Genomic DNA, 24221 nt, shown 5'->3' with positions numbered 1-24221 from the left:
ACGCTTTTGAGCAAACGTTCCGAAGCGCATGATGCCAATCTTCTTGGCTTACCTTGGCTTTACCGTCTCAGTGGACGTGAGGTCCCATCCGACAGACACAATATTTACCGTGCATTGAGACAGTCAACATGCACTTCCACCATATCCACTCCTTGACATCCTCTTCTGTCATCTGTCTTGTATACCCGATCCTTGATACCAACCTGTCTTTTCACTCCCTGACCTGTTCTTCTACCTCTCATTGCACCGATTTCCATTTCTATACCCCGGGATTCCCTCGGGCATGACTTCATGTGTACATTATTATATACCCGACTGCCTAGACAGTACATTATCAAAGACAACCATATGAATCGCATTTTCCTGGGCTTATTTGCCGATCTATACCGCATGTGTGCTGTTGCTCACTTTCTTATTTTCTTAAATTTTCTTTCTGAAGTAAAGCCTTGGAACTCAGGATTGTGTAAAAAGCCCGAGAGCAGTTTCGAGATATGCAATTGATTGGATGTACAGGTTCAGAGAGCATCAACCAGCTGCAGATTGTCTTGTCCATCCACTTGGAACCTTATCAAGTACAAGCCCCAGGGCTGCCCAGTGGGGACTGTTTGTAAACTGCATACTCTGTACATGCAAACAACATCAGCTCTGCCTTTCGCCAGGGCTACATCCAGCCTTCCATGGAATCTCGTTGGCCTTCACAACAGTCTCGTATCCACCCGCCAACTCGCCTCCCCCAACGCCAAAATCATGACCATCAACATCTTCACCCCATGGCAAAGCATCCACATCCACCTCCAAACCAAGCAAGCATCGCAGGATCACACCCGCGCCAGCCTTGCTCATGACTAAGTTCATCTCCTTACAACGCTCGTCACATACGCATTCTACACAACCCTGTGGCGACAGACAGGCGCATGCTTCGATACGTGCAACTGCACGTCGGAGGAGTAATCCGATGAACTCGAATGCCTTGCTGGCGATACCCGAGCCACACGACCCACCCTTCGCATCATAAAACGTGAGTCGAGCAGGCCGTTGCCGGGAAGGCGGCTGGAGGAGTTTCTGAAGCTCTTTTCTATCAGACACGGAAGTCTCGTTTGCGCGACGGAGGGGACGACCGAGTTCTTTTTTGGCGACTTTGCATTCTGTACGGACGTCGCCAGGTGAGGAAATGACAAAGGAAGGGAGCAGAGAGAGGACCGCGTGTTCGGCGGCGTGGATGGCGGCGGCGATGTTTAGTCTGTGGGACTCGAGGATCGTGATTGCGCGCGATGGAACATCGAGCCACATTCCCTTGGTCAGGATGTCGATGGGCGGGTTATCAACCTCTACGGCATCTAGCACTCGGCCGCGCTTGTCGATTTTGAAGAACCCGTAAACAACGGCGTGAATCTGGATGGCTCCGAAGAATGCGCGACAGCCGGATGGATCTGCAGTAACGGGCCGCATGGTTTCTGTCTCGATGGGGTCGATGTCGGTGAAGTCGCGCTGCATGGTGCTCCAGTCTACATGAACGCGGGTTACACGAGCTAAATGGCGTTCCGTGTTCAGCTCTTGGACGAGGTAGGTTTCGCCTTGGTGTAGGAAGATACCGCCCTCGTAAATGGTGAAGAAGGCGCGGGAGGCTTCTACTTCTTCGAGGACAACATTGCGGTTGTTTGTGGTGTCAATTACGGCAAAGTGCTGGTCTTCCGTGTCCCGTATGGAGACACATCTCGAGGGCTGGGGTCGAAAGCGTTCGTGGCAGTGAAAGAAGCCCATACTGTCCTTGATGAGGCGCGTGGCTACGACGGTGTAGAGTTGCTCACCGAAATAGATGTGATCTTGATCTGGGGAGATGGGCGCTTCGAATGCAGCGCACTGGATATGTCCCTCCAAAATGAGCTCATTGGAAAGGTCGATCTGGAGTTCACAGTTGGGCCGAGTGAAAATTTCTTCTGGATTCTGCATGTAGTGCTGATCCGTCGGGTACCTGTCCCCAACCAACACCGATAGAGAGTCCTTGTTACGTCGTCCAGCACGGCCACTCTGTTGACGTAAATTGGAGATCGAGTAGGGGAATCCCAGAGTGATTACTGCGTCCAGGGAACCAATGTCAACACCCAATTCTAGGGCATTTGTCGCCACGATTCCCATCAACTTTCCTTCAAACATCTCTTTCTCAATGCGACGTCGATCCTGAGGGCTGTAGCCGCCTCGATACCCCATCACCATTTTGCCTACTTCTGGACGTTCGAGACCTTGAAACTCATTCCTGACGGCTTGCAGGAGGATCTCACACATCTTTCTGATCCGACAGAAAGCGATGACCCTGACGCCCCTCAAGACCAGCTGGCAAAACAAACGGGCAGTCTCAGCAACAGTGTCACCGCGTCCTGAGCCTGGATCTGTCGGGTCTTTGAATGGAGTGTTCCAGCAGACAAACTCTTTCCGACCCGAGGGAGACCCGTCAAAATCGATCAGCTTCACATCTTGCACACCAAAGACAGACTTCATGTGCGCCTCCGGATTTGCAACTGTGGCAGAGCAAGATATAAATCTGACATGCCGATTGCCCACCGCAGCACAGATTCTGCGAAGTCGCCTCATGATAAACGCGACATGAGATCCGAATAGACCATTGTAGACATGGAGCTCGTCGACGACCACGAATTTTAAATTCTTTAGAAAAGTGCGCCAGGCGCTTTCCTGCGGTAGAATTGTGATGTGCAGCATATCAGGGTTGGTAAATATGATTCGTGCTTCATCGCGAATAAGATTGCGGCTGTCCATTGGCGTGTCACCATCAAAAGTTTCGACCATGATATGTTGCAGTCCATTCATGTATTGCAGAAGATCCATCATACTGCGTCGTTGGTCTTGAGCCAAAGCCTTGGTAGGGAAAATATACATTCCCCTGCTATCGGGGTCTTTTTCCAACTCGTGCAGCATGGGGATTTGATAGATGAGTGATTTGCCCGAGCTTGTCGAGGTAGAGACTATAACATTTTGGCCTTCATAGAGGTGATTAATTGCTTCCGCTTGGTGGGAATATAGCTGGGTGATGCCCTTTGTATTGTACAAGGTGTTCACAAGATCCTGGGAAAGTCGGAAATTCAAATCACCGTAAACAGGAGACTGGGCGTCAAATACCCGATGTCCTTCTGGGACGATCTGAGCATGATACCACTCCATCTCTCGGATCTCCGCGATGATCTCTGCGATAGAGAGACGCTCTTTCGGAATGGTGGCGGGAATTTTGGCCGCGGCGGGAGTGACAGCTCCACTGCTAGGATGTGTGGGGATGTATAGATCCTTCTCCTGTTCCAACAGGAGCTCTGGATCGATAAGTTCATCTTCACAGCGAACTAGAAACGCGTCAATGGCATCGGAAAATTTAGCGTTGCGTTTCTCAATCAGCTTCAGCATTTGCTTCTGGCTGTAGACCGGCATTTTTAGATCCTCATCTCTCATTCGACGCACAGGTTTGGCAGGTTCCCCTGTTTTCGGATGAACGACCTCCCGCTTGAGATCTCCATCCAGGAACTCGAAAAGTAAGACATTCCTGGTAATTCCCTGGCTTGATTCATTCTCTGCATTATCCTTGTTCAGATCGTCGGCTGTCCAAAGACCACGTTGACGTTTCAACCCATAGTCAGTAACATCTTTCTCTCCAGCTGTCACCTCCAACTTTGCTTCATCGACATACTCGAAGCGCACAGCGCCTGGGACCAGCACCTTTACTCGCGCAATGTCTTCAACGGTAAGTTCTCGATCTTGACCAAGCTGTGCCTGCACTGCTTTTTTGATATTGTCAAATGTGGTCGCAAAGTGCTTTCGCGTACAGCAAAATGTATACACCAAGTTCAAGGCACGTTGTGTCTGAGATAAGCGCTTCAATGCATCTGGCCATGGCGCGGCTGGAGTTCTCTTTTTCGGGCCCTTGGGTTTTCCACTCGTGGAGGCCTTTTCTCCTGGACCCGGTTTGCTCTTTCTTTTGGATGGTCCGCTTTCCAATGTCGTTGTTTCGGGCGTATTGGCGTGAGAATCAGCTGAGGATTCGGCTGAATGTAGAGACGCGTCAAGGGATGAGGGAGGGTCAGCGGCCTGCTCGGGGCCGTCATGAGCCTGCTTCCGTTTCAAAGGGTTTGATGAGAGTGTAGAATCTGGCATTCTGAAGCCTCATCGCGATAACTGTCGAACATGGGAACTTTCAAATGTGTTCAAGCCCTGGAGGCGAAACGCGATGTCACGTGTATCAATATAACCCAAAGGGGAATGTGCATTCACACCGCCTGGCTTCGTGCTATCCAGTCAAGACTCCAGAGATACTTATTGACATTTCCCTTTGCTTTATTTTTGCAAGCTTCTGTGCCATTTGACTGTGATTTGTGGGGGTAACAAACTTCCACGCCCATTTGCTACCATTTTCATTGGTGATGCGCTTTAATGACCCCGCTGAAGGTCCCAGAAGCGTGCTCGCCTGGTGCTGTGCACCATTCCGCCGTCAGCAGGCCTTATAGCGCTATTTTCCTGGTATATCAATGATGTTGTACGTTTTACATGACTCTCTCCGCCACGCATGAACAAAATCCGTAGAGGGCTGAATCAATAAAAATGATGTAAAGAAAAGCCAATTATAGTCAGACTCGAGCGAATCCTACTACTGGTAAGCGAATCGGATGTCCCCAGTACAGCACTTGAGTAGGGACATATACTGGAATTGTGGTTCTACACATACTGTAGTAATAGATATGGCCCATCTCATGCGAAATGTCAGGTAACGTGTACATATCGGAGTAAGCGAGCTTTAATGTTCATGGATGTCCGATGTTACTGTTATTCCCGATCATCGGCAGTTTCGAATGATTCCCAATGCACTCATGATGTAATCGGTGAAGGATTTGAACCAATTTCAAAACATTCCAAATACTCCGATCGGAAGAAGATTAGATTTTCTATTGATAAACATTGGGTGTAAGTTGGTGTACATCAGTCGAAACAGTAATCGACATTTCCGACTTCCCTTTCAGCCACTTCAAGCCAGCATTTGCTTTTAACATTGAATCTTTCGCCTGCATGTGGACAACCTCATCTTCACCACTCAGTGCATTCAAAAATTACAGCTGGTCTTGATATGTCCCTTCTTCAATCATCAAGAAGACTGCTTCTTCCCCGAGCCGTCCCCACATTGCGCCTCTCAATGTCCACCGCCAACCCCGCGCATGATTGGAGCGCGGCGCAGTACCTCAAATTCAAAGATGAACGTACCCAACCAGCACGCGATCTTCTTGCTCGGGTTCCTCTACAGACCCCGAAGAGTGTAGTCGATCTTGGATGTGGTCCTGGCAACTCAACGGCTGTCCTGGAGTCCCGCTACCCCGATGCTCTTCTTGTGGGGATGGATTCGTCCCCGGACATGATCCGCCAAGCCAAATACACTCTCCCCCACTTGGAGTTTAGTATCGCAGATTTGAACACCTATAAACCAGACACCCCGGTCGATCTCTACTATTCCAATGCTGTCTTCCAATGGATTGGCAGAGAAAAGCGCATTGAGGTCATCAAGAGATTAATTGAAAGCCAACCACCTGGCGGAGTCTTTGCTTTTCAAGTTCCTGACAACCTCAACGAACCCTCTCATGTCCTGATGAGGGAGACTGCCAAAGTTGGACCCTGGGCGGCGAAGTTGCAATCTGTCGGTCGAGATACGTTCCAGTCACCGCAGGAGATTTATGATCAGCTCAAGCCGCTTTGCTCCGAGGTTAACCTTTTCCATACCAGTTATTATCATTCGCTTGAGAACCATGAAGCTATCATTGAATGGGTAAAAGGGACTGGACTGAGACCCTATGTGGATCCCTTGCAGCCAGAGGAGAAAGATGCGTTCTTGAAAGAGTATTTGAGGCGCTTGGAGGACGCATATCCCTCGTCTGTTGATGGTCGAGTCTTGCTCCGGTACCCACGGCTGTTTGTGGTCGCTGTGAAGAGCTGATGCTATTCATTCAAATATTTGTTTGGCCCAGTTCAGAAATTCAGCGATTATTATAATCAAATTGTTTCATCTCCGTCGAGACTTCATTTCTGTCTACAAATACATATGGTTGGGAGAACGTGGTCTCAAGGCGAGATCATCGTGAAACAAAGAGATGCTATCACAAAGCAAGCTGGAACACAAACTGCATCATCGCAGCATTGGAACATGGTTGTAAGAGTTCCGGAAGGATGAAGCCAACATTCGATACATCGGTTGGTGGCGATAGTGAGGTTGAGTAGGTGATTGTTGTTACAGGAACGGTTATAGAAGTGTAGAATAACTAACTACATTTCAGTCAAGAAGAAGAGAGGTGAACTCTCTCACTACTAAAACTAATGATCATGTTCTCCACCTGATTGTACTCTCTCCGAGTTCCTCAAACTTCAATTGTCACATTTGGGCTTCATACATCTGCGTCCTTCAGTAGATCATCAATGGTATCGTAAAGTTCTCTTGCATATGACTCGTTTCCAGTCTGGAGAGTCAGGTCAGTATATTCATTGGAAAGAGGAGAGAGTGACCTTACACGCAACAACAGAGGAATGGTACGGCCTTCTTCCAGGCTGGCCAGGAGGATTTGCTTATTAATGGGGGCTTCATTCTTCGCATCCCCATAGTTCATGCCCTTGAAAATCGGGCTATTCAACATCACGCGCATGGCGCCATCAGCACGCATAATCATACGGCCTGTTGGCTTGCCATCGGCATTCTGGCGGATATTGACTTTAAAAGTGCCGATGCCACGCTCCTTCCACTCCTTGTTCGAGAAATGGAACAGCTTTGCCTTGCAGGAGAAAACGGTTTCTTCGTCTTCTTCGCCGGTTTGAACTAAGTGGGCACGGTGAGTACAATTCAAGAGAAGGGAACCTGCGGGAACCTACTGTCCTGAGCGTAGAAACGTTCATCAGTCTTGGACGCCTCGAATGTGTGTGTGTTTTCATCATCATTGGCGTCGCTTTCATCGGCATCGGAATCATTAGCACCAAAGGACTTGGCCTTGGATTCGCCCAGTGTGGCTGGAGCATTGCTCGACGCAAAACTGGTCAGGCCGCCAGCTTTAGTAGCAGCACCGAATCCACCACCAACACCTGTGAACCCACTTCCCAGGGCACCGAACCCAGAGGTCCCAGAGGGGGCTGCAAAGCTGTTTGTGCCAGAGGCGGCGGAGCTGAAGAGTGAGGGAGTTGCAAAGCTGCTTGTCCCGGAGGCGGGGGTGAAGACGGAGGGAGTTGAGCCTCCTAGTGCACCGAAGGGAGAACTTTCAGAGCCTGCAAATGCGGCCAAACTCGACGAGGCGAATGCAGAGGCAGAAGCGGGCTTTTGAGAATCTTTAGTTGAATCCTGAATCTTGTTTAGCGAAGCGAATGGAGATGCGGCTGCCTTCCCAAAGGCGCTGGAAGCGAATGCCTGTAGTTAAAGGGCATCAGTATGTAGACGGACTTTTAAAAAAGGAATATGAACGAACATGGTCAGTCTTGATATCCCGTTCCTGTGAGTTATCACGATGTTTCTTCTTCTCGGGCTCTCCATCAATAGTGGAATTCGCATCGGTAGGACCAGCAGGGGTTGGCGCTAAGTCATTCGTTGTATCCGATTTCTTTGAAGCGTCCTCAAGCTGTTCGTGACTTCTCTTCTTTTTCGGATACTTTGCCGATTCGTCGTCCATGTTTCCGGGCGTGGGTTCGATCGTCGATGATATCGGGTCCTGTAACATTGGGTTGGTACTTGTCTCATAAATTTCTTTGTGTGTATCCGGCGGGGTTTGGGGATTAGGGCTGGAATATTCCTTTCCAGAAGAGGACACAGATGTTGAGTTATACGAGCTAGTTGAAGTATCATCTTCAACTTTCACGTTCAACAAATCGCCATCGACTGGAGATTTCCGGAGAAGGATCTCCAGGACAGACTCAGCTGATAGTTCAAGTTGGACAGTCGGCTGGAATTTGGGGCTTCCGGAGTAAGGAACGGAGTAAGGAACGTAGAGGTAGGAATTTTGAGGAAGCAGAGATGCTACCCAGGGCTCGGGGCTTCCTGGACAGTCACGAGATGAACGATTGGCCCTTGGGAACGAAGTTTCGGGCCAGGCCTTGTGAGTCTTAGGAGTCCCGGGGGGTTCGGGAGATGGGCTGGGCGACTTTTGATCTTCTTTCAGGAACTTCGGCTTCTCTTGAAGAAATGACTTTTCCAAGAGAACCTTGGATTTCCGTCTCTCCACTCGCGGTTGTTCCCGTTGGATTTCGTCGATCAGCTCGTGCAAAATCTCGTATTCTTCATCGAAATGCGCTTGGATCCGGACAAGACGGTCATGATCCTCATAGAGGCGGTCTTGTTTGCGCCGAAGGCGGTCCTGCGTCTTGTCCAGACGCCTCTTTGACTCGTCAAGGAGGTCTTGTGTCGCATGAAGCTCATTTCGTGCCTCCTCGGCATCTTTCTGCTCTTCCTCAAGGCGTTTCCGCTGCTCCGCCCCAAATTTCGCCTTGTCCTGAAGACGCTTTCGTTCCTTCGCGAAAAGCTCCTCTTGTCGCTCATAAAGCTCGTGCTGCTTTGAAAGCCAGGCTTGATAGCCATTCAGATCGTTGAGACGATCATGAAGGAGGCACCAGTCCGTAGGCTCATCACGTCTTTGAGGCATAATTGCGTCCTCGTTTTGCTCATACTCCTCATAATCGAGGAGATCATCGAGCCCAGGCGCATGATACGGGGTTCCGGGGGTTGTAGAGGGTAGGGGCGAGGGTGATAGGTTGCCTTGGGCGATATCCAGGGAGGCCCAAAGGGTGTTTTGCATGTTGTTGGTACTCACATTTCCAGACTGCGGTGTGCCTTCTCGCGATCGCTTTCGTCGGCTTTCGCCATTCTCGCAGGGGTCATCATGGTGGTCACGAGATTCTTCGAAAGAGCGCTTGCGGCTGCTGGAGTTCTCGTTCACGGTCGTGTGGGTAGAGTCGATGGAGGTTTCTTTAAGTTGCTTGCGAACAGGGCGCTCGTCGCCATCATTGTCGGAAGGTGGGGATTCTCCGCCGGTTACTGGTACAAAACAAAAACAATGTCAGCTTCTGCAAGTCCCATGAATGCAAAGCAGGAAATTTTTCAAGTCGCACAGCGAAGAGACCAGCTGCGACGGGAAGACATGGGATGAATGCGCAGCCGGTGCGGAAGACTTAGGAAGTTGTCCCTCCCCTAAAGGACCCAATTGTCGGCTGCTCAACCGCTGTCACGATTTCCCGACCAGATTCTACGACGCCAAAGAACGCAGTATACTTGAGACAATGCGCAAAGAGAAAACAATGAAGACAAAGTACTCACCCACGGTGGGCATCGGTTCCGTCACTGGAGCCATAACAATGGCAGGCTCTCAAGTAACGAAGATGGCGAATGGTACAAGGGTTGTAGATGTTAATCAGTTGAAGGTTAGGATGCAAGGATATCGGAATAGAGTAGGTTGAAAATGAAGGATCAATAGTGACTCGGACGAGTAAAATGGAAGTGGAAAAGGTTTGGAGAAGCAGAAGATAGAAAGCGGCGAAGATGTTGACTTGTGTTCCGGTCACCGCTTCAGGCCCCCGCAGTGAATTTGGGCTTCACTTTCCCGTTTAACACCATTTGACAGTAATGTACTTGAATGGTTTGACAGTCTATATACATTGAGTAGCATACGTCCAATTTCCATTCAAGTTGTAGATACCCTGAGCTACCAAATCGAATAAATCGAAATATACATATCGGGAATCTGGTATGGTAGGAGGGGAAATTCTTTAAAACATAAGACATGTATAAACGCTTGCACTGCAAATTCATTCGGGATTTCCTCCAGTGTGTCACTTGGCTGCGAGCCTATCCGTAGTCAGAACTCTTCAACTGTCCCTTAACTAATGAAACAGAGACATCCAATCGCAATATAGAACACAAAGAGTGGGTATACGGCAATGCCTACTCGGTTCCGAACAACACCTGAGCCGCCCAAGATACTCACTCCTGCCGCTAGCGACCAGGCCACGAGAACGAGATAAACAGGTATTCTGGCGATAGTGGGTAAACCAAGTGCACTGAGAAGGGCAGCGATAACAAGTGGAAAGAGTGTGTAACCGATAATGCAGATCGACTGGAAGAAAGAGCTGGAACGCAAGTCATAGTGTTAGTATAGTGCATCGACATGAAGACGGAAAGAGGAGGCATAACATACATTTTACCACCCAGAAGCTTGATCTGAAGAGTCACGGCTGCCTCTCCAATCCAAACAATGCAAAAAACACCCGAGAAGACCAGTGATGATTGGTCGCCCTTGGCGATCGACAAAAACAAGCTCAGTACCAAGCAAAAGACCAGCGGGCCCCTGTAAGAAAGACATGATTAGCCTACAAGTCCATCGCCACGCCCAAGAGAATACCCGCAACAACATACCACAGGTCCCAGTCGCGCAGCCCATCGCTCATTCCACCCTGCAAGACCACATCGGCATCCGGCCAGCGTCCAACGAGCCCACGCAGGTTATTCCCGAATCCAGAGGCCTCGCCTCTCTCTGCAGCACCACCGATACCACCGCCACCGCGTTGCATCATGCCTCCCAGGAGGTACTTCGGCCACAGCACCTGGCGCATCTTCTCCCCGACGGCAACCAGGTCGCGCGACAAAGTGGCCCAGACGGTCTCATCGATGGTATTTTGGGTCGCACGACGATCTTCTCCAGGGATTGAGGATGTGAGATAGTTTCCATAGCCTGATCGACCACCTCGCGAACCGGAGTCGGATTCAATGTTGCCTCGGAGAGGGGCTGTGTCGGAGGTCTCGTGCAGGGGGTCATCGGCTTCGATAGCTGAAGGGCCAGAAAATTAATATCAGGAGAGTGATTGAAGTGAATCGAATTAAAGGATGGGGAGAAGCTCACCGTCATCGGCTTCGATCAGGTCGTCGTCTAGAAGAGAATCGTCGTCATGCAGGTCGTGCGACTGCCCATGGTGCATGCTCGCCATGATTATTCGCGCAAACTGTTAATTGGAAGATTGGAAAGGGGAAAGGGAAACTATTGAAGCATCTGAGGAACTGGAGGATTAGACCAAATGGCTGAAGTAGCAAGCAGGAAGTACTTAAGTTGTTGATGGCATGGAAGCTCTCCCGGAAAGGCTAGAGTGGCATTACTCCCGTGCTGGTCATAACGTGGTAACATTACCAAATACTCCGCATTTACCCATGTTTGGTATGTATCAGCTTCTTCCCTGAGAAGAATTTAACATTTTCGACTTTACCAACTTATCTTTGACTTATATAGAATAATATACTTCAACTACAATTGAATCCGTCATTATCATGTTGAAAGTCCGTATGGTACAGTACACGTGGAGTCGACCAGTTGCCGAACGCAAAGATCCATTCTCATACTAGTCACTAATAGGTCAAGTGCATGTTTACTCCGTCGATTGAGATTAACTTCTCTCTTCTTCTCTTCGTCTTTTGTATATATCCACACCACTGAGAGCACGACTTGCCTTCTGTTACTCTCCTGCTACGTATGTCATAGCATCCTCTCCCTGACTATGTCATGTGGTATAACCAGCTTAATGAGTCTGAAAATACTTTAGAAACGCCGAAGACACGGATATCACCTTTCCGCGGGCTGCGAAAACTGAAATGTCAATCTCCCAAGCACCCCAAGCCCCCCGTGCGGCTGGGAACTCTGCTCAACGCGTCCTATCTGCGGACGCCCGTCATAAGGCCAGTCGTTCAGCCCGGAGGAGGAATAAAAAGGACCGTCAAAGGAATGGAGCAAGGGAACCACCCCTATCTGATCCATGTCCCAACGCTCTTAATTCTGGAAAGAGACAATTGGATGCTGCGACAGAGACCGAGACTCCCAAACCTCCATCCAAGAAAGGCCGAGTAAGCTCGACAACCCAAAAAACGCCACAGGTTGAGATTCCGACGAGAAGCCACATGGAGGAGGTTTCACTTCAGGGGCAATGGCCCGAAGGGTATCACTCTTCTGATTCATCCTCTGAAGAAGAGTCACACTCGGTAGAGGATGACATAAAAGAGTCAGACTCGGCTTATCGTGGCCCTTATTCAGAGGATGACTCAGCAGGATCAAGCTCTTCCCGTGACTCTTCTATAGAGCGTGACTTAGAAGAGCGTGAACACGGATTTAAATTGCCTGAACTCTTGCCTGGACCCTTTGACTGTACAGACTTAGTGATGAGGGAGTACCGTATCGTCGCTCGGGAAGAATCGGCGGAAAGAGCCCGGGCTTCTGCCACCTCGGTATTCGTGGAGAGGGAGCTTTCCATCGTTTCAGAAGTACCTTCAGAAGTGTCTCTAGCCCATGATTCTGCAGACTCTGCGTCTCGAATCGGATCAGTCGAGCCCATAGTTTCTATAAACATGAGAATGCCACCTTTGGAGCCGAACTTGTACAACCAGGATGATATGCCGGAGCAGTATATCGATGGTACCTGGGTTGTTGTTACAGCCCCTTTTCCCCCATCAGAAGACTCTTTGTCTTTTAAACTCATCGCGAAGGCTGTCTCTGCTGCGTTGGAAAAAATGGAACCTCCCGATATGAACGGCGCCCGGCATGTCGAAAATAGTGCGCAGTCCTGGATGGTTGCCCTCCACTCCGTTACCGCCGCTCAGCGGTTGATTGGAACAGAAGTTTGCTTCAAGAATCCCGATGGGAGCGAAAACATTTTTAGTTTCTCATCCTTTCCCATTTCAAACGCCATCGGTTTTGTTACAAACAGAACCGAGGGTATCACCGCCCGACAGATCGTGATGGAGTTATCAAGGATCCTTCCAACCAAGGTGTTTGTTATGGATGAAATGAAGTATGGTAAAACCACCGGCCCCAAGAAAAGAATATTGTTTGAGAAGCCCCCGAACCTTCGTGTGCTGGAGCTGGAATTTGGAAAAACCGTGATCAAGTTCTTGGAGGAAGAGGCCAACGGAACATGTTACTTCTGCTTGAAAAGCCACGAAAGTACCGAATGTGAGTTCGCCTGTCGTGTGAATGGGGAGACATAACGCGTGGAATATTATTCGCTCCTCTAGATGCCCGGCAGCATTTGAATAAAATAGTCGTGAATGTTACAAATAATATCAATCAAATCTGTTCTCTCTTCCGGCAGCTTTCACAAAATTCATGTGTGGATAGATATAGGACGTCCACCTGACCCAGAGCACTGGGATAGTTACCGTGCAAGCGTAAATAGTCAAACATACACTGATAAACGTCAGGATCCTTGTAGCTGGCCTTCAGTCGACGGTGTCCATAGACTGCTACTTGATTGCCGATTTCCTAGTCATTTGTAAATGTAATACCAGATGCAAGTAACTTTCATGAGCCTAAAATTATAATCTCGGAAAGGAAAATGGTCTCTGTGTAAAATGCTTACAAGAGCGAGCCAATTGGTAAAGGTGGTTCTATAGGATCTAATTTCTGTTATTGAAATATCGAACTTGCAACTATTCTTCGACATACGGGGGATCTTCCTGGTACACATCGTATTTGTACCGAGTCCCCGGGTGATCATCACGCAACTCCTTCTGGCCCTGACCATAGATCTTCTCGCGAGCAGTTAGAGGCTCGTCAGATTCAGCCAGAGCCTCAGGGTAGAGACCACGTTTCCGCAATTCCGGAATAACCAAATCAACCAGGTCCTCAAAAGTACCCGGTGTGGTCACATAGCCAATATTGAAACCATCCAGGTCTGCCTCGCGAACCCAACGTTCCATCTCATCCGCAACAGTTTGCGGGCTCCCAATGGCCAGTGGTCCAAGGCCACCAATGGCTGCTTTCTCCGCGACGATGCGAGGCGTCCAACGTGGAACATCCTGGCTTGTCTTGAGTAGAGAGTCAAGGAGACTGGTTATCCTTCCAGCCTCCAGCGAGTCAGCTGTCGTAATTTCTTGATCCAAGGGAATCTTGGAAATATCGATGCCTGTCCAGCCACTGAAGAGAACTAGTCCACCGATTACTGAAGCGTATTTCTTGAGTTCTTCGTATTTCTCCTGTGCTTCTTCGTCGGTTCGTCCCACGATGGGTGTGAATGTGCCAAAGAATTTGATTGATTGGGGGTCACGACCTAGCTCCGCTGCTTGTTTGCGTATTTTCTCAATCTTGGGCCGAAGAATCTCGGGTGAGTGGGAGGAAACAAATATAGCTTCTGCGTGGGTTGAGGCAAAGGTTGCCCCAGCGGGTGAGGTGCCTGCTTGGAAGAGAAACGGTGTGCGCTGAGGAGACGGGTCGACAATGTGTCTGGTATTCAAAGAGAAGTACTTTCCCTTGTGTTTGATTGTGCGGACCTTCTCAGGATCGATGTATGAGTCGGTTTCTGGATTGGGCGAGAGTGCATCTGGTGCCCATGAGCTTTCCCAGAGCCTGGCATTCAAAGCGCTGGTCAGTATGCAATTTCTGAGTTTTCAAACTCCTATGACCTGATCTGATCTCACTTACTTATAGAGGACTCTCAAATACTCGTCAGCTTGGCGATACCGCTCCTCGTGTTCGATCGGACTGTCAAGACCAATGGCTTTGAAAGCGGCTTTCTTATATGACGTGACAACGTTCCAGCCAATTCTCCCATTGGTCAAGTGGTCCAAGGTAGAAAATCTTTTGGCAAGCAAGAACGGCTGCTCGAATGACGTGGAGGCTGTTATACCAAAGGCAAGGTTCTTGGTCACTGCGGCCATGGCAGAGATTGGCTACAGGATGATCAGCTTCGTTGTATCTGCGATTCCAAATCTAATCTTGCTCACAATAGTTGGATCTGTCATTGGCCATTGAGCAGCACGCCGAATACATTCATCTGCACTGCCCTGGTAGGTATCGTGTGCTCCGGTAGTATCCGCCAGGAACAAGGCGTTGATACCGCCACGTTCCAGCAACTTCGCCAAGTCGATCCAGTAATTGAGATTCCGCTTCGTGGCCGATTTGTCTTTCGGATTCTACACTGATTAGAAAGATTTATCCAGCTTCGAGATCAAACACACCTTCCATTGCCCAGGGGACAAATGTCCTACTGTTGACATATCGAATGCATTCAACAAGATTTGTTTCTTCTTGCCATTGAATACTTTGACATCACCCATGACTGTTCAAAGCTTATTTCGTGATCAGTATACTGTGAACACCTTTAGTTCAGGTTGTGTTAAGGCCCAAATGCGTGAACTGATCGATGGGGATAATGTATTCCACAACGATCCGAAAACATCCCCTCAGCCCCCGCACTGAAAGATTTATCATTATTGGCTTATCATGCACGCATCTTACGCAATCAATCGGAGGATTACCGAAAGACTGGCTAAACAGGTCTGAAGGTAATGAGTTGCAGTGCATTTCCGACAGGACATCACAAAAACCCCAACGAATGGGGATATAACTCCTGAAATACTTGATATTACTCCGATTGGTAGTTTTCTTCCGAGATCAAGATACCATCCTTTGAGAAGAGGGGCTTCGTTAACCTCCGCAGGTGTCATTTCATCATCTAGGATATTATGGCGTGACCTTGCCCCCGTCGCAATGCAATTTGATCACACCCATATGATTAAACCGTACTAAATATTCAAAATTCTAATGATGAAGAACGAAAATTGATTAGAAATGTTGTAAATAGAAGATATGGGGAAGAGTCATCCCTTTTGAGCATTGAAGGAAACATGATGACCAGCTCCCATTAATACTGTACATGCCTAGGTACTCTCCAGATGTTGGTGCTAACGCCCAGATGCATCATGTATGTATACAAGTACATTGCATGTAAAAACTACATTGGCGCCTCTAATTCATCCTTTTCTTCCCTGCGCAATTTCTCCTTGGGCTCCATTTTTCGAAATTGTCCGTGTCAAATCCAAATAGACATGATGACGCTGTCATTCCTTGCTCCTTTTCCCCTTAGAAATTCATCTCATTAGTAAACTCATATGACTCAATTCAACAAAATCTGTAGGAAATGCGACTTACTCGTCCCCGCCGATAAAGAAGTCTACCATAAGCGTTGAAATCAGAATAGCTTTTGAGAAATCGTGGCTTGTCAACCATCTTGAAGAGGAGACATAAGTCCAGAAATTTGTCGACTGAGCAATCATATTCGTGATAATTAGAGTAGTAGCGCGTTCGACAGGCGATGTTCGAAGATTAGTATTAATCCAGCCATAAAAATACTGGACTGCCCAAGCAAGACATATACCGTGAAGGATGAAAACCATATAGCAGGCTTCGGGACATTCACGAGCTGTGAGAATGATAGAATAAATCGCATTTCAAACGTTGTGGACTGATATAGCCCATGCAGGACCATAGAACAACTCAGACGTGAAACAGATAAAAAGTGTATCCAAGATTCCAAGAACTGACACAGTTGTGGCGAGATCATTTGGTTTGCTAATCGAGTACCAATAAAGACCTTTCAGCCACAACGGATAGCCACCGGCGGTGGTATTCGTGCCAGAGTTCCAGAAGAGTATCTTCAACCCGAGGAGGGCCCAGAAGTTTCTTTTGCGACTCATACTGAGGAGCATAGCCCAGTTAAATTGCTCTTCTGTCATCTCATGCAAGGCCTGTTCAAGTCGTGACTTGGCTCGCTGGACATCTTCTCCTTTCAAAATGAGCATTTAGGGCTTGTCTTGGTTACAGGGGAGAACGAAGAACCCAATGATGGCGATAGGAATTGTGATGATGGCGCAAATAAGATATGGACATCCATTTCTAACCTGCAAGACCGTTTAATCCTTCAAGTCGAGCCGATGCGCCTGCTTGGATGAGACTTGCAGTCATGGAGCCTAGAAACAGCCACCTCGACATTATATGTCGTCACCATGATACCAGGGTCCTACTTTATGTCAAAAAGGTTCCGCAAGATCAAGAAAGCTCTGGTATTACCGAGCATTTAGTGCACAGCGGGATAGTAGGCCGCATATGACCAGTCAGTATATGGTTCGTCCTTAACAGTCACGACATGACCACTCATCTCAAACCATCCGGCCAATAGCCGGTACGCCGCCATTTTAGAATATGAATGGACCCGGTACTTAAGTAGTGTGAAGACACCCTAGGCGATATCTATGACCAGGATTCGGGATGAGCCAGTACATTGATACCTTGGCAAACAAAAATATAAATGGCAACTGGCCTACCATCGCATTAAACGTGTAAATTTTCCGTAGCTGAACCAGATCATTGCCCCCGATATTTAAGTCCTCCTTCATACCGGAAACATAGGCACTATCTGGGTTTGTGGTCAGTATCAACCGCGCCCACTGAGATTGGTCTGATCAAAGTGTTTGGTCCAAAAGATGAAAAAGGCACAGGGAACAATTATTAAATCCAGCTTGAGAATCAACCATCTATCTTAATTCGTGTCGGGGTTGGCAGACAATTGTAGGTGCCACCATTCGTGTCTTTGCTGGGGGATGGCCATCTTATGGCTGGTAGTCTGTTTCAAGCAAAAATCATATGGAGAGAAATGCCGATGAGTGCCATTGAAACAGAGTTTTGTGTATCAAGATGAGAGGGAAGAGTTCAAGTAGCTTGGCCAGCTAGGAAGTCGATGCAATATGCAAGTTGTCAGTGGCGTGACTGCAATGGCATCAGATGAATACCGAAGCATCCCAATGTAGAGACACCACACCACGCATTCTGCGATAAGAGTATTGATGTTACCTTTCAGATAGATTTTCAGTGGTCAGGAGCCCTGGAGTGTATAAATGTCAAAAAGTGAAGCTAAGACGTGCTGTATATTTCAACCGGTTCCTGAAAGCACTTGAGCCTTCGGATTTGCTCTCGGAACTTTGAATCAAAGTCAAAAAACATGCAATGGTATTTGATCAAATACTCTATATATGCTAAGCAGAGAATGATCCATGGGTCTTCTGTACAGATGCAAACCAAAACGCCAGCAAGCAAAGTATTGATATACAGGTATTGTACAGGGGGTAGACTTTGCGATGTGGCAAAGTCACTCAATGGCAGACCGAAATATTACTCGGATTCTGTCTGGCGAGACGAAGATTCCAAATTTTCCTTTGGTTTCTGTTCATTCATCTCAGATGTGCCCAGCGCCTCGGCATTCGACCTTTTGGCGCGGTATGCGCTGCGTTGTTCTTGCGTAGGAAAGACAGAGTCCGTGCTAAACTTCTTAATGATGGCCATGTCCGAGTACACCTTCAGCATGATGGACTCTGATTGAAGAACCTTGCGGTCGGTCTTGGAGACAAAAGATGAGTATTCGGACTTCAAGACCTCATCAATCATCAGACGGATACGGGCCATGACCTTAACAGCCAGAGCCCCCGAGACAGACTCCGCATTGCGAACCGAGGCCCAACGGCCTAGCGTAGGCTTCCGTCCTTGCTCCATGGCTTGATGAAGCTGAGCAAAATGAGGTCGGAGAGTAGCAAGCGCAAACAGGTTGAGCTTCACTTGCAACTTCTTTCCTAGGGCCTGCAAGGTACGGGCCTCGCGCCCTTCTTCGACTTCCAAGCCTTTGAGGTACATTAGGAGATCTGGTTTCTGTGATAATGCTTGGACCAATTCAAGATATCCCTGCAGCGCTCGGGGATCAGGGAGAATTAAAGATTCACCCATCAGATCCAAGAGTTCATTGGCATGAACAAGGCACATTTGATTGTGCTTGTCGCGACGACAGACGGATAAAGCAATATGGAAGATCTTTCCACTTACGTGTCCAGAAGGGACCACCTGGTCCCGGATGACTTGCACGGCCTTTTTGCTTGCTCGGGATATGCGGAGGAGGCGCAGAAACTGCATGGCAGAGATTTCATCAGGCTCAATGCGTGATGTTGGCCCTAATGTCAAATGATTCCAGTATTCATAACCAGATTTACTCCCCTGGGTGATGTTGAGGCACGCCTCCTGTATCAGAGTAAGGTCTTTGTTTCCAGGTTGGAGTTCTGGAACAGGTCCCGTAGGAAGAGAATCAAAGAGGGTGTCAAAGTTCTCCTCCTCTTCCTCCAACGAAGGCTCTTCCTCTTTTTGTCCGTCCTGGTTGAACTTCAACGTCCGGTTGTTCTCATCCACGAAGGGGACGTCCTCTTCCACAGCAGGCTCGGAGTTTCTGGTTTGTTTCATCTTCCATGTCGGGGTGGGCGTATTTTTTGCGCTTTCTGGTGGCTGTGTTGCCAAAATAGGAATCCCCATGGTTTGATGATAGAGAGCGAAGACATCGTAGTAATCATGATCACTGCCGCCATCCAGCAGCAGTGAAGCCATGGACTGCACGACAGCGGCGTCAGGGGGAAGATCATCATTCTTCCATCGGTATAGAATATCGGCCCATATCCTTTTACCATCGTTGATTAGTTGAGCCTTGAGAGCAAAGATGCGATCAATTTGACTGGCATCCATGGTCGTGATTTTTTTGCGATGGGCAAATAAAAGGGTTCCCAGGATGGTCGTGTACGTTGTCATGTTCGGTGCTCCCGGTCCCTGTTCCGGGAGACTGCCAGCAATGCGCCAAAGCGAGTCCACATCACCGTGGTACTGACAAACAGATAACATCGCATTGGTATGAATTATGTCCAGGTCAACACCGGAGTTCTCGGCTGAGATTGAGTTATAAAGGGATTCCGCAGTCCGTACTGGGTCAAAGCCGGGGACACCAGTGGATTTCCGAAGACCCATTAGCAAGATTGTGAATGTTTGGGGGTTTGGTTTTCCGGCGCGCTTTTTCATCTATCAGATTGAGACTGAGGTCAGAAAGTGGGGTTCAAATGAAACTGTTAGATGGTTACCACGTAGACTCACATCGTTGAAAAATTTCAGGGCCGGCTTCGGGTGCCCCTTATCAAAACAATACGCAAAGATCCGATTCCATGCCACAACAAACTTTGTCCCTGGAATCTTCTTTGTTGCTTCTCGGGCGAGTGCCACCGCCATGGCAGGGTCGTTGCCTTTCAGGGCTGACGAGACTCGCTGTGCCAGTAGAAGCGGGTCATCCACCCACTCCATTTCCATAGTAACATGCTTGCGCTTCACGCCTGGCGAGGATTGTCGTGCAATATCCATCAGCAAATCCTCATATTCTCTGCTTCCAAATTTAGAGGAAGGCACCTTGCGGCGAGGTGCGTTCCGGTCGTAGGAATTGTGCAATCGCGGCGTAGCTAGGGATTCGAGAGTAGGACTCTGGTCAGCGTTGACATGTGGCTCGTTTTGAGGGTCGGTTTGTGTCGTATAGGATCGCAGGATTCCGGATGCAGTCCACCATTCAAATTGTTGGCCAGCACTGCGGCGCGTGAGTCTTTGCTGGAGCAGTCGGCTGCGCAGAGCTCTGCTCCACACCGTCCCTGTCATCGCCATCGCCGGATGAAAGCGTGAAATTGGTACTTATTAGATGAGGCCCTGAGGGTTGACTGGACTATTGCCAATCTTTTGGCCTGTCGTAACAGGAAACGAAGACAACGGGGCGGTCTGTAGGCGTGAACAATTATTTCCGATATGAATCCCACTAGTCCAAATTAGGTTAGACCAACTTCCTTATCTGTGAGGCGGAAACAGATTGATGCCTCGATAATCGGGCACGAAAGACATGGAATCCCTTTACTTGTTCTACTATGGTTGCATTCAGAAGCCTTCCCATCCGTTGCTGGGTGACATATTGTATAAAATTTATTGATTGAGTATATGCGTAGTCTTGTTCCAATATGATCATGTACCATGTCCATGGAGCCCCCCGTCCAATATCCATGATTCATTGTCATCGTTGTCATCCTGCACACGTCGCCATGTTTGTTTCAGCTCTGTTCTTTCCATTTTCTCAGTTGGCTTGCCATCCGGAGCGCGCCAAACAGGCCGCATTAACCCGCCAGCAGCAAGAAGCGGGTTCTTACTGAATGCATGCCGAGAAGAAGGTTCGGATGGTTCTTCTGCATCAGGATCTATCATGTCCTGCTCATTGGGCTCTGGCGTCAACTCCACGGCCGCAGATTGATATACTCGTCGAACCTTTCCGCCCGTAATATCAAGGCTCATCACGGTCTTTTTCTTCTCCCACTCCGGCCTGGCTTTTTCTTCCAGCTCACGCTGGATGCGCTGCTGCTTTTTCAGCGCGAGAGCTCGCTGTGCCGGGCTCATCCACAACGTCGCAGCGGTGTTAGGGGTTTCAAAGTCGGCTGCCTCATCAACAACTTTGGTCCGCTGGGCATTCTGTGCTTGAAAGTTCAGCAGCTTGTCGCGGTGTGCCCTGGCAGCGTCGAGTTTGCTAGGAGATGCCGATCCTGACCCAGAGACTGGTCGTGGCCCCCCTTCGTGATGAACACCTTCATTGTGAGCACGCATCTTCTCCTGGCCGCGCTCATTCCGAAGTTCTCGGATCATGCTTTGTACTTCTTCTGCGGATAGAAGCGGGGTGCCGCAAAAGGAGCATGGTTGTAAACCCTCCAGTGCACAAATGATTTTGCCACAATTCAGACAGTTAGGAGCCGGATCAAATAATGGATGGATTGACGCGTAGCAGGTACATTTTCGTCTCTCGGTGCTCAAATTGGGGTTGGTTGATACCTCTAGGGCAGCGATAGCGGCCGTCAGATCAGATATATTGTTGGTTGTGAGAGAATCGCCCTTGGTAGGTCTGATGTTGCCAGATTGTCGTGTTGGTTTGCTTGTTTTTGCGCGCACGTTCGGCAGCATATCTGACAGCATCGGGCCCGAGGCTGACGGGGGAGGTTTGGAGGAGATAGGCTTCGGTGACTGATTGCGCGATGATGCAGATGGACCAGACGCAGAGAAATCAGATGTCGATACCGGCAAGGGGGGTTTTCTGGCAGACATGTAGTCTTCCACCTTCTCCGCCTTCATGTAGGCTCCTCCCACATTGCCGTAGTTGTCTGGGCGGCGTGGCGGACCAGCGCTGTGCAGCGGCTTCTTTTCCTTCTTGCTTCTTCCCCTGGAACGAGTGTTATTTGCGGACGGCATGTCGTGGGTAGAGGTCGCCGTTGGTGTATCGCGGCGTGCATTGAATGAGGTGATGAATTCTAGAGCTGCGGGGGAATCGCCGAGAAGATTCTTGAGATGATCGGCGCAGGCATCTTTGGGAAGACCAGCTGAGTAGTCAAGGATCTGTTTTAAAGACTCCTCATCCAGTGGGAGGAGCTGGCTAAGCCGAGGGAGAGCCCAAGCTGCGAGATTCGCCATGGTTGTTAAAGAAAAAATGTTGGCAAGGCGGATGCGGGGAGACCACTTAGCAAGTGGGACCGTGTGGAATTGTGCGGAGTTCAGAGGCGCGGAGGAACAGGTGCAGGTACAGTGCGCGCATGAATCTCGAGGTCTCTTTGGGAGGGATAAATGTGATAAAGCCTCCCAATTAAGCCCACCGAACTTGGTCTCTCTTCGAATTGTTTGCGAGCTGGAATTGTTGAAAGGTCGACTGGAAGCTGTTATCTTGCTGCTTCCCACCGCTTTGTTTGCTCTGTTTGGTAGTTCCTCTTGGCCTCAGGCTTCCACAGAAGCTTGCTTGACCCACCGAGGCAAATAGATACAATCGCTACTATCACTCAAATCTTCTGGTGTACGACTTTAGATGTTACTCCATTCATGTAATCTACTTTCTATATCAATTCTATGAAGAAGCAAGATAATGATAACAATCGACTATCGGTACATTGAGGCTGAAAGGCAGCAGTCGTTTAGAGCGCAACGCGAAAAGGCTTGGTGAAGAGGGAGCTGCGTCATCTTTAGTAAAGTAGGTAAAAAAGTGAGCGCTATTGTCCATCATTGAACCTTTCCTCGTGAGTCCACGGGCCAGATTTCCTCAATGACACCTCTGCGGTGGGCATAATAGAAGTCATGCAGGTTGACTGTAGGATCAATGTGACTGGGGATCATTTCCACCCGATCACCAACAGCCAGGGCCGGCGCAGTATCATCCCAGCTAAGTGAACCATGCTCATCACCCAGAACACCATATTTGTATCTTGAGTCCTTGCACTCGGCTAGACCACTATCGGTCGTTAGGGACTTCAGTCCCGTGTCAATCGTGACAGTCTGGGGGCCTTGCTTGCTCAAAACGGTAGACAAAAGAGTGAGGCTGTTGGAGTAGAATGTGCCCACAGCATTTCGATAATCAGTATCCATGAAGATGAAAGATCCAGGCTGAAGCTCTGTGACGCCAGGAACCGTTGCGCAAAATTCTGCCGTGCCTGTTCCTCCGGTGGTAACAACCATCATATTGAAACCTGCCTCGCGTAACGAATTCGCCGTACCGGTAAGGATTTCCATGGATTGTAGACACTGACTCCTGCGGTCCTCCCTGTCATGCAAATGCTGCAGATGTCCCTCGTAGCCTTGGACCCCAATCAAATTCAGGTACTTCAGCCCGGCAATGTGTTGTGCGAGAGCCATGGCTGAATCTCCCGGTTTGACACCCGTGCGATGGAGGCCAACATCAAGGTCAATCAGAACGGTAATTGGGTCGTCAATGCCCGAGGCTGCAAGAGCCTCATTGATGGCGGTTGCGCCAACTTCACTATCCACCACGATTCGAATACCCCGGTGCTTGCGATACAGCTCCACCAGCCTTTTCACCTTCGCGGGACCGATGATCTCGCAAGTAATGAGGAGGTCATCGAATCCAGCCGCCGCTATAACCTCCGCCTCGCTCACTTTTGCGACACAACCCCCCTTTGCTCCGGCCTTGGCCAATTTGCTCGCCAGAATGGCGCTTTTTGTCGTCTTGAGATGTGGGCGAATGTCCAATCCTGTTGGCAGGAGCTTGTCCATCAGCTTCTTGATATTAGCCTCACAGAGATCAAGGTCAACGACCATTGAAGGCGTATCAAGGCTATCGATGTGATCGCCGACTTTGGGAGAATACATGGTCGTCCAATGCGGTTGGCGAGGTAGAGAAGAATGAGCACAAAAGAATAGGGATAGAATTCGTCCAGACTAGAGGGAAAGAATTTGCTGCTACTATATAATCCCCTTTTTATCCCTTTCATCCCTTGCTGCGTGGGATCATCAGGGCTGGGCGGGGTATGGGGGCCTGAGCGCTTGAAGAGATCGATCAGGCCGACAGGGAATACCAAGACGCGCCCATTCTGCTCACTCCATAAGAACACTCCCGTTGAATGTTGAAATTGAAACCGGCATGGCGGAGGAAAGAAAAGGGAACGAAGGTCAGGCTTGTTTTAGGGTCGGTGAAACGCGCTGGGGGTTCAAAGAGCAGTGCGAGAGGGAAGTGCGGGGAGTTTGAAGGGGCGGACGCAG

General features: G+C 49.0%; 10 protein-coding genes across 10 annotated transcripts; 2 read left to right on the top strand and 8 right to left on the bottom strand.

The window, feature by feature from the left end:
- Positions 1–639: 639 nt before the first annotated feature.
- N7520_000072 (ATP-dependent 3'-5' DNA helicase) lies at positions 640–4152 on the bottom strand (the record flags this gene model as incomplete). The annotated part of the gene is made up of 1 exon (XM_057134007.1): positions 640–4152. One exon carries the CDS (start codon positions 4150–4152, stop codon positions 640–642), a length of 3513 nt encoding a protein of 1170 aa, XP_056999943.1.
- A 1030-nt stretch (positions 4153–5182) lies between these two features.
- Positions 5183–5974, top strand: N7520_000071 (Trans-aconitate 2-methyltransferase; the record flags this gene model as incomplete). Its single annotated transcript, XM_057134006.1, has 1 exon — positions 5183–5974. The coding sequence occupies one exon, from the start codon at positions 5183–5185 to the stop codon at positions 5972–5974; it is 792 nt and encodes a 263-aa protein (XP_056999942.1).
- A 445-nt stretch (positions 5975–6419) lies between these two features.
- On the bottom strand, positions 6420–9038 carry N7520_000070 (uncharacterized protein; the record flags this gene model as incomplete). The annotated part of the gene is made up of 3 exons (XM_057134005.1): positions 6420–6844; positions 6898–7423; positions 7482–9038. Coding segments are annotated over 3 exons (2508 nt in total), but the record flags the coding sequence as incomplete, so codon positions are not given.
- An 840-nt stretch (positions 9039–9878) lies between these two features.
- On the bottom strand, positions 9879–10983 carry N7520_000069 (Yip1 domain protein; the record flags this gene model as incomplete). The annotated part of the gene is made up of 4 exons (XM_057134004.1): positions 9879–10128; positions 10197–10346; positions 10415–10826; positions 10899–10983. 4 exons carry the CDS (start codon positions 10981–10983, stop codon positions 9879–9881), a joined length of 897 nt encoding a protein of 298 aa, XP_056999940.1.
- Positions 10984–11638: 655 nt separating this feature from the next.
- Positions 11639–13024, top strand: N7520_000068 (uncharacterized protein; the record flags this gene model as incomplete). The annotated part of the gene is made up of 1 exon (XM_057134003.1): positions 11639–13024. One exon carries the CDS (start codon positions 11639–11641, stop codon positions 13022–13024), a length of 1386 nt encoding a protein of 461 aa, XP_056999939.1.
- Positions 13025–13465: 441 nt separating this feature from the next.
- On the bottom strand, positions 13466–15091 carry N7520_000067 (xenobiotic compound monooxygenase, DszA family; the record flags this gene model as incomplete). Its single annotated transcript, XM_057134002.1, has 4 exons — positions 13466–14381; positions 14457–14704; positions 14759–14947; positions 14993–15091. The coding sequence occupies 4 exons, from the start codon at positions 15089–15091 to the stop codon at positions 13466–13468; spliced, it is 1452 nt and encodes a 483-aa protein (XP_056999938.1).
- Positions 15092–16264: 1173 nt separating this feature from the next.
- N7520_000066 (uncharacterized protein) lies at positions 16265–16778 on the bottom strand (the record flags this gene model as incomplete). The annotated part of the gene is made up of 2 exons (XM_057134001.1): positions 16265–16599; positions 16715–16778. 2 exons carry the CDS (start codon positions 16776–16778, stop codon positions 16265–16267), a joined length of 399 nt encoding a protein of 132 aa, XP_056999937.1.
- Positions 16779–17981: 1203 nt separating this feature from the next.
- Positions 17982–20318, bottom strand: N7520_000065 (pentatricopeptide repeat-containing protein; the record flags this gene model as incomplete). The annotated part of the gene is made up of 2 exons (XM_057134000.1): positions 17982–19694; positions 19767–20318. The coding sequence occupies 2 exons, from the start codon at positions 20316–20318 to the stop codon at positions 17982–17984; spliced, it is 2265 nt and encodes a 754-aa protein (XP_056999936.1).
- Positions 20319–20666: 348 nt separating this feature from the next.
- On the bottom strand, positions 20667–22151 carry N7520_000064 (C2HC5-type zinc finger protein; the record flags this gene model as incomplete). Its single annotated transcript, XM_057133999.1, has 1 exon — positions 20667–22151. One exon carries the CDS (start codon positions 22149–22151, stop codon positions 20667–20669), a length of 1485 nt encoding a protein of 494 aa, XP_056999935.1.
- A 576-nt stretch (positions 22152–22727) lies between these two features.
- On the bottom strand, positions 22728–23831 carry N7520_000063 (DSD1 family PLP-dependent enzyme; the record flags this gene model as incomplete). Its single annotated transcript, XM_057133998.1, has 1 exon — positions 22728–23831. The coding sequence occupies one exon, from the start codon at positions 23829–23831 to the stop codon at positions 22728–22730; it is 1104 nt and encodes a 367-aa protein (XP_056999934.1).
- Positions 23832–24221: the final 390 nt, after the last annotated feature.

The sequence above is a fragment of the Penicillium odoratum genome (assembly GCF_028828045.1).
Source record: "Penicillium odoratum strain IBT 22623 chromosome Unknown utg000001l_segment0_segment0, whole genome shotgun sequence".
Classification (NCBI taxonomy): Eukaryota; Fungi; Ascomycota; class Eurotiomycetes; order Eurotiales; family Aspergillaceae; genus Penicillium; species Penicillium odoratum.
The sequence above is the reverse complement of the archived record's forward strand: the minus strand, read 5'-3'. Positions and strand labels throughout refer to the sequence as shown.